The sequence below is a fragment of the Leuciscus leuciscus genome (assembly GCF_965113295.1).
Source record: "Leuciscus leuciscus genome assembly, chromosome: 16".
NCBI classification, from domain to species: Eukaryota; Metazoa; Chordata; class Actinopteri; order Cypriniformes; family Leuciscidae; genus Leuciscus; species Leuciscus leuciscus.
Genome location: NC_138740.1, coordinates 36,338,292 through 36,347,893, shown reverse-complemented (window position 1 = coordinate 36,347,893; position 9,602 = coordinate 36,338,292). Strand labels below are relative to the sequence as shown.

Here is a 9,602-nt window from a genome sequence, read left to right as displayed (position 1 = left end):
AACCACGCCTCAAATACGAGAAAATGAACATGTGGTTCCCAGACCACGTCTCAATGAGACGAGGTCTGACGTTAGCCAGGCTATAGGGATGCACCAATATGAACCAATTTTGGCCGATACCGATATACCAAATTTTTATATCATTTTTGAGAGCCTGATTACAAAAACAAAATTTCCACCAAAAGCCATGGACGAAAGTAGACAATTATAATGATGTTCTCATAATTTTATGCAGCCAATGACAGACTTGTTGCACTAAACTGTATTTTCCTTTTTTGAAGTGATTCCAATCATATTTCAAGCAATTCAAAACCAACATGGCGAACAAGTGCGCATCTAAAGTGTCATAGCTGAAGGAAATAATCCATTATTTATCGGCTTCAATATATCGTCCAAATTTTCTTATCAGGCCGATAACGATAACATAAAAAATTTACATATCAGCCGATACCAATATATCGTGCATCCCTACTAAAACCGTTTACTGGAATGTTTCTAAAGATATATATATTTTTGGTCTGTCAAAATGACGGGAATCACAAATGTTCCAGTTAATGAACATTTTTGATTAAGGCAACATATATGTTACATAATACAGACATATATTACTACCGTGATAATTAACACGTTAATATTGCTGCGGAAATAGCTATTCATGGTCTGTTGTAGTGACTTGTTGATGCTTTCACACTTTTAAATTTCTCTTTTAATGTTCGATGGTTGAAGGGTGGGTAGAATAATGTCATCTCATTGTACACAGTTTTTGAAAATACTTGTTATTGCGTTCATAGAGCCAACCTTTAGCTGATTGTTTACAGTTTAACGGAAGTAACTCCCATATTTTGCGTTACGGGGAGTGTGAGAAAGGTGGATACAAGACTATGTTTCTCTGCAGTGTTATTCAAACTCTGATGAAATCTCTCAGGAACATGAGGTGACGTGCACATGCAAGTCTGCACATTTACTCACTCTGTTCGCCGTCACCGCAAAGTACTGCATGTTCTGTAGGAATCCGATGTCTGGAGGGATGCTGGTCAGGTTGTTGTGGCTGAGGTCCAGGTATCGCAGCTTCCTGCAGAAGAACAGCTGAGCGGGAATCTTCTCGATCTTGTTCCGGTTCAGGTAGAGTCGCTCCAGGTTGGTGAGGGTGCCGATCTGGATGGGGATGTAGGCGATTTGGTTGTACCAGAGTTTGAGGCACACCAGTCTGTGGAGATGCTGGAAGCTGATGATCTCCTCGATGGTCTTCAAGTTGTTGTCCTTCAGATCAATCTCCTACAGACAGAAGTTATGATGTGCACATCAGAGTAAGTGAGCCCAAGGGGAAATTCCTGTGGTAAGCAGCCAAACTTTAGGAAATGTACAACATTTATATAATGCAGCAGGTTTAAAGAGGCCATATTATGCCCTCTTGACTTCGTTTTTGGGCTCTACTAGAATAAGTTTTCATACTTGAATGTTCAAAAAACACCTTATTTTTCTCATATGTGACCCTGGATCACAAAATCAGTCACGTCGCACTCGCACGGGTATATTTGTGGCAATAGCCAACAATACATTATATGGGTCAAAATTATCGATTTTTCTTTTATGCCAAAAATCATTAGGATATTAAGTAAAGTTCATGTTCCATGAAGATATTTTGTAAATTTCCTACCATAAATATATAAAGCATTTATTTTTGTGAGTGAATGCAGCGAATCGTGGACATAAATGGAGAACTTTAAAGGAGATTTTCTCAATGTTTCGATTTTTTTGCACCTTCAGATTCCAGATTTTCAAATAGTTGTATCTCGACCAAATATTGTCCTATCATAACAAACCATACATCAATGGAAAGTTCATTTATTCAGCTTTCAGATGATGTATACATCTCAGTTTAAAAGAAAATTGACCCATGTGACTGACAAATATGTGACCCTGGACCACAAAACCATTGTTGCAGCTCCTCTCTTCCCAGTCTGTCAGTAACGCTCTGTTTAGTTACTGTCTCTATGAAGCCCCTCCTTCTGAAAAGCACACGGTGCTCTGATTGGTCAGTTGGAGCAGTGTGTTGTGATTGGTCAAGCGCTTCGAGCATGTTTGGAAAATGTCCCGCCCGTTATCATAACTACGAGTTTCAACACACTACTAACTAACTCAACCAGGCCCCGCCCCTATGCCTTGGGCAGGAATTGGAGGCGTTTCAGGGAGTTCAGAAACAGTGACACTGATTTAGAGAATAACTCCCGCTTGAGGGACTTTTGCAGAGCTTTTCCATGCTATTACATTACACACTAAAGAAAAGCATAATAGGTCCTCATAATAGGCGAGACACGGCAGGCAAAAACTTTTCCTTTTTTTTCTTTTTTTTTTACAGGTCAATTTTGAGATTTTGGGATATTTATCTTCAATAACATGTCTTCTTTCAGACTTGTGGTGAAAAAAAGTCTGAAATACACATTTAGGTCTTTATTTTACTACACTTCGTCTGTTTGCGTCTGTAGATTTCTCATAAATTCAACAAAAGTTGGCGTTCTAAATCATCCCGCTGCTGCTATGCGTGCATCACATACTCCGTTAGAAAGCTCTCTCTCTCCTGTACAATGCTGTCGGATCCAAATATGGTCATTTCCTTTTTATCAGCAACCAATTGTGAAAGTAAAAGGGGGGATTTAACTCTAAATGCGCAATCTCATTGGCTGATATGAATCTTTAAAGCACGTTTTCTCAAAATGACTTTTCTCTCATACTCCTAGTCCGAAATCTCCACTTCAGTAGCACCGATATACACCAAACTTTCCAGTCTTGTACCTAGTTATATTACGAAGACATTTACAGAGGGATTTGTAAATATATTATTCCTAGCCTGATTTATATAACATTTTATTCCCAAAAACATGGCGAAAATCATTTTTTTAAGGCTATTGACAGTATATTCTGATTTACAGGATAACAAAAGTAGACATCCATAAATCCCTCGGTAATTATTTTCCCATCTAATATGTGAACACAATGAAAAAATAATTTTGAACCTGGCTTTATCCAATACTCAGATTTCGCTTTTTAAAATATATGCAAATTAGCGCATATTTAATTAGATAATCCCTAATTTGCATATTTAAACATTAAATTACAGAAAACTTGTAATACATTTTTTTCTCATCTTAAATGTAGGTAATCAACTGGGAAAGTTTCATGGTGATATCTGCTAGTTAAAAATGTTACCCTATTCACCTGTAGTGTCTCGCCTTAAGATACTCAAGTCATCTGATTTTACTTGCATACATTAGTCCCATAGTATCTGTAATTATATGCACAGGTTTTGTGAAACTACATCAAGGAGGACTAAGTTTACCTGTAGATTGTGCAGGCTGAATATGGAGTGTGGGATCCTCTCCAGATCACAGCGCACCAGCTCCATCTCCGTCAGGTTCACCATCTTCTTCAGGCTGTTCAGAACCATCAGTTTGGTCCCTTCGTTATTGATGGAGAGCTTCTGCAAGTGAACGCCAACGTCTGTCACCACCTGCGAGGGGGAAACACGCACTTGAATCATCATTTTGTCCTCAATGAAATTGCAAAATGCAATTCCGTGTCAATATATCCAGTTGTTGTTAGATTAAACACAAAACCAGACCTAAAGAACAGTATGATAGTTGTTAGAATTTCACTACTGGTCTTATATCTTCACTTTATATATTAAATTACATATAATTTTTTTTTGTTCAGAATATTTACAAAAAGTACCTTCAATAATAGCATAACACAATAGTTGCTAATTAAATATATGAAAGCATGATCTCTGAAGGAAAGTCGTGAGTGGAACTATGTTATATATAGTTTATATATATATTAATAATATATAATAATTTTTAAAATGATAAAAAATCTATTATATAATAATATAATTTTATTACATTTTATTAATTTTAATTATAGAATTGTATCATTTTACACACATATACATACATATATATACATATACATATATATATATATATATATATATATATATATATATATATATATATATATATATATATATATATATATGTGCACAATTTATTTTATATATACACATTATATAAACTAAATAAAATAATATCTGTATAACATACATACATACACCCACACACACATACATATATATATATATATATATGTGTGTGTGTGTGTGTGTGTGTGTGTGTGTGTGTGTGTGTGTGTGTGTGTATATATATATATATATATATATATATACACACACACACACGTATTTTTTTATTTTTATTATTTAATGTGAACTGTAATTAAAATATTTATATAAAATGTTTTTTGGTAAAGATTTTGATAAAAAAAAAAAAAAGTGTTGTCTTTATAATAATGAGCACTGATAAATCATGCACAACAAGTCCAAGAACATGTATTAAGAAAGTAAACAGGCTCAATTGTAATCTTTCATCAGCATGGTATTACCGTCATCAGATCCCACACACACTATGCTGTGGTTTCTGTCATATGCTTCCACACAGTAAGAATGACATTTATGAATGTGTTGATGAATTTCTGTAATGAACATCATCGTACCTGAGGCAGTTTAGTGAGGTTGCTCTTCAGCCGCAGGACCTTGAGCCTCTTGAGCTCCCGTAGGCCATCGATCACGATGAATCGGTTGTTCTCCGCGCTGAGGTTTCCGGTGAGATGGAGCTCGCTGAGGTTCTTGAGGCTGTAGATCCACAGCGGGATCTCCTTAATGTCTGTGAACTTTATGTGTAGTGATTTGAGGTTCTCGCGGAGGAAGGCCAGAGCCGGAGCCTCGATTTTGGCCGGTGTGTGGTAAAGCCACATCTCCCTCAGGTTACACAGCTGTGCGATAATGGGCGGGATCGTGACGTCAGGGATCAGCTCCAATTTCAGCACCTGGATGGATGAAAAAGATAATGAGTGCATTTTAATACGTTCTCCAATACCAAACTAATATGCAAAGACAACTTTATGTGTGACCCTGGATCACAAAACCAGTCACATGTCGCACGGGTTTATTTGTGGCAATAGCCAACAATAAATTATATGGGTCAAAATTATAGATTTTTCTTTTATGACAAAAATCAAAGTAAAGATCATGTTCCATGAAGATATTTAGTAAATTTCCTACTGTAAATATATAAAACATTTATTTTTGTATCTCTGCCAAAAATTGTATCTCTGCCAAATATTGTCCAATTATTCAGCTTTCAGATGATGTATACATCTCAATAAAAAAAAAAAAATTGACCCATGTGACCAGGTTTTGTGGTCCAGGGTCCCATTTGAACTCTAAACTCAAATAAAAGTTGATTAGGCATCCTAAAAAGCTGATTGGCCAATGGTGTACGATTGGGGCGGGACAATCTTTTTCAACCAATAGAATAGAGGACATTATTTTAAAAATCAAAATCAAAAATATAAAAAAAATATTCTCATTCCAGAAACGGTTTCACTCAGATAAACGTCACAATAGGGAAGAAAAGGTCCGCTTCATGCCAACTTTAAAGATTGCGATTTAAACAATACAAATAGTATTAATTTATAATTATTTATACAAATTATTATTACCACTATTACTAAATATAAATATTAAACAAGATCAGAAATATTACTGTAATATTTTACTATGAAATAAAAAAAAAATAGATCAGAAATGTTATTTTACAGTAAATCTGTTAAATAACAATACTAATATTTATGACTATTTAAATATTTATGATCTTTTTGATTTTCATTCATGTCATTCATTATCAAATGTTAAACCATCAAGCATTTATTTATTTAAAGCTTCTCTTTTGCCTGTTTATAAACACTTCTCATTGCAAGTATGGGAAGATGGTCACATGGTGCATGTTGCGTTTTCAAATGCACGTTTTTAGCGTCCCAATCTCAGATGGAGTTCATGTGAAGCAACGTTTACTGTGAACCGAGATCAAAGTGTAAACAAATCAAACAAATCAAAGTGTAAATCAACACAGCGCATATATTTTTTACAATTAAAGCAACACCAAAGCACTTCTCCTCTGCGGTCCCCCTACAGGTTGGAAGTGGTATTGTCCATTACCGCCGTCATAAATAATTTAGCCTACCTATTTACGCTATTTGTTTATCCAGCATCGGCTTTGGAATGAACGATGTCCACAGACAAGGTAGAGTATGTTGTATGATTTTATGAAAGTATGATGTATTGCGACATCAGAAATTAAGAAAAACAAAATAATGACATTGCTTGCTATTTTTTTGCTATAGTAACGCTTGCCGTAAAGCAAGTCAAATTTGTAGTTTCTTAGGTCTCATATAACCCAGATAGCACACGTACGTCTGCAAGATGTCTGTTAAAGATCACTTCATCTGGAAAGCATCTGCGGTTTACTAACATCTGATAGACATCTTTAAGATGTCAGTTTAACATGCATTCTAAATCATTACATCTTAAAGACATCTTCTAAACGTCTATTTGACATCTGACAGGAAACGTCCTATAGACGTATTGCAGATGAGCAAGCACACTCTAAAAAATACGTCTTCCAGATGTAAACACGCACATCAAATAGACGTCTCCGTGATGTACGTGTGCTTCGAACTACAGATCCGCTACCCGATCTGGCAAACTTGCATAGTGCGGTTATAGCCGATAGAGGGTCACAAAGCGAATGCAGTTTAGTAGGGAACAGGCTACTTTCAGCAAGTCTCCTTCATGACCTGCTAACGTATGACTTGAACCTTTGAAAATGCAACTGGTAGATAATTTATATATACAAACATTCAAGCCTGCAAACCTACACACCTCCAGCTCTACCAGGTCGAACACTGTGTCCGGGATCCCGCTCAGCATGAAGAGGTGCAGCTCTAGTTTCTCCTGCGAGTTCTTGGTTATCCTCTGTCGGAGTTTCTCCAGAGTCCATTCGTTATTCAGGTTCAGCTGTCGCAGTTTGTTTTCGCTGACCTCCGACAGGAACACGGCGAACCGCTTCGAGTACAGCGGGTCGTACTGGTCGATCATGTGCAGCATGAAGGCGAAGTCGTTCTTCACGTCCGGGATGTCGCTGTAGCTGCTCTCCTCGCGGATGGACTCGAAGGAGTAACGCTTTAGCGAGCGGCTGATTATCCAGTACAGCGTGTACATGCAGATGAGGCCGTAAACCACCACCAGACTGATGTAGAAACAGGCTAGGATCTTGAACAGTGTGGCCAGAGGATGAGCGCAGTGGTATGTGCGATAACCCGTCAGACGCTCGATGTCCACGGTACAGGGCACGCTGAACGTGATGAAGTGAACGTAGTACATGGTGTAGCAGAAGATAATGATGAACTGGATGACTTTGATGATTATCTGGCGTATGTAAAGGCGGTGAACGATGTCGCCCTCCTCCACGTGGATGCGGAACTTCTTCACCTGCAAAAAGAGAAGGATGAGATGATATACTGATGATATATTGATATATGAGATCATATTTGGGCTCTGGTTCAAAACCTAGTGAACTACCATGCTGTCTACAACCCACAGACAGCTGCATAGAAGGCATTCTAGCCGAAATAGATCCACATAAAGGATTTACTAGTTAACAATGTGTCACAAAAAAAAAAAAAAAAACCAGTTAATAATTACTGGGTAAAATATAATAAATATAAATACATATATAATAACATTTATTCACATTTATCGGCCTAAGTTTAAATAAGTATGCTTTATTTATTAGTATTTAGAAAGCGAGTATACATTTTGAATATATAATTATTAAATTAATACTAATATATAGATATTTACTTAATATTTAGCAATACTTTTCAGAATTGGATAAAATAAATATATATCTATAATAATAATAATATTCCGCAATAAATGATTTTAGCATTAGATGAAATAAGTATATTTTATTTATTAGTATATATGAAGAAAGTATAAATGTATATATTAAATTAATACTAATATATAGTTATTTACTTAATATTTAGCAATACTTTTCAGCATTGGATAAAATAAATATATATCTATAATAATAATAATAATAATAATAATATTCAGCAATAAATGTTTTTAGCATTAGATGACATAAGTATACTTTATTTATTAGTATATGAAAGTATAAATGTATATATTAAATTAATACTAATATATAGATATTTACTTAATATTTAGCAATACTTTTCAACATACATACATATGTCTGTGAGACAGATCTTTATACATGAAGACAAATGGGCTACAAAACAACAGAGAGCTGTTAGGGCCTCCCACAGGATCTCGATTAACCCTGCAATGCTCTGAGCAATGCTGTTTCTTTGTCATTCACACCAATCAGTTTCTATGGGCCATAAACCTATATGGGCCATTCAGTTTCTATAGGCCATACATCTGTACGGGCCATTTGGTTCACACCTTTACAGACACAGATAGAGTTGATTACTTCTGAACCACAAATGTAAATGCATCTGACTAAAGTTAACTGAAAATACACATAGGGCCCTATCTTACACCCAGTGCAATGCAGTGCCAAGCGCAAGTGTTTTTTGCTAGTTTCAGCCCGACGCAGTTTTCATTTTCACGTCCGGCGCCACGTTGTTTAAATAGCAAATGCATTTGTGCCCATCTGTGCACCCATGGACTGCTGGTCTAAAAACGAGGTGTGTTCTGGTGCATTGTTGGCGCGTTACTATTTTGAGGAACAGAAATAGACTGAGCCATTGACCAACTAAAGCCTGGTCTAAAGTCAATGGCGCAATATTTTTTTTGTTACTTAAAGAGCGCGTTAGTAATGTGCGCCTATAGGCGTGTCCACAACGCGCGTACACTCTGCTTATTAAACACACAGGGACGCACGGCAGCACACACACATGACAAATATTTAAAATAAAAGGATTACAATGTAAAAGATTATTATTGTGTCCATAAAGATATGGTGAATCCGGCTTGTCCTGTAGATGTTCTGCTTGCGCACTTTTACCTCGCGCACGAGCAGATCCGTTTGCGTTCTGGAGACGCGTTCGGTCTTTCCACTATCAAATCCCGTCATGTAAATAGCGAATCCGCCATGGCACGAGCGCAACTGGCATTTAAAGGGAATGGGAGATGAGACTTTGATTGGTTTAATGCACGTAAATCCCAAAACACACCCATTACTCCTTAAGAGAATAGGGACAACCCTTTTAGACCATGCGCCGGGAGCGCCGACCATTTTTTCCGTCATTAAACTAGCAAAAGTGGATTCAGACACGCCCTAAGTGCACTTGCGCTATGCGCTTTAGACCACGCGCTTAGATCGTTAAAATAGGGCCCATAATCTTTCAAAAGTATATTTTGTTTATTATTATTATTATTATTATATGAAATAAGTATAATTAATATAATTTAATTGATACATTTATTTATCTATATATAAATATTTATTTAGTAATATTTATCCATACTTTTCAGTATAGGGTGAAATAAGTATATTTTATTTATTAGTATAGAAGTAAATAAATATACATTTATAAATTATAAATATATTTATTAAATACTAATATATAAAAAAAATAATAATACTTTTCAGCACTGGACAAAATAAGTATTTTTTATTAGTATATAAAGCAAGTATACATTTAAAAAATATATAAATATATTTATTAAATAT

General features: G+C 35.7%; 1 protein-coding gene across 3 annotated transcripts in view; it reads right to left on the bottom strand.

The window, feature by feature from the left end:
- The window catches only part of lrrc8aa (leucine rich repeat containing 8 VRAC subunit Aa), a 29,925-nt gene that overhangs the window by 8,056 nt on the left and 12,267 nt on the right, over positions 1 to 9,602 (bottom strand). For all 3 annotated transcript variants that reach the window (XM_082141619.1, XM_082141620.1, XM_082141621.1), the window contains 4 exons: positions 6,776 to 7,384; positions 4,549 to 4,881; positions 3,338 to 3,508; positions 970 to 1,275 (listed from right to left, as the gene is read on the bottom strand). In XM_082141619.1, coding sequence (XP_081997745.1) covers positions 970 to 1,275; positions 3,338 to 3,508; positions 4,549 to 4,881; positions 6,776 to 7,384 — 1,419 coding nt within the window. The remainder of the gene's footprint in view (positions 1 to 969; positions 1,276 to 3,337; positions 3,509 to 4,548; positions 4,882 to 6,775; positions 7,385 to 9,602) is intronic.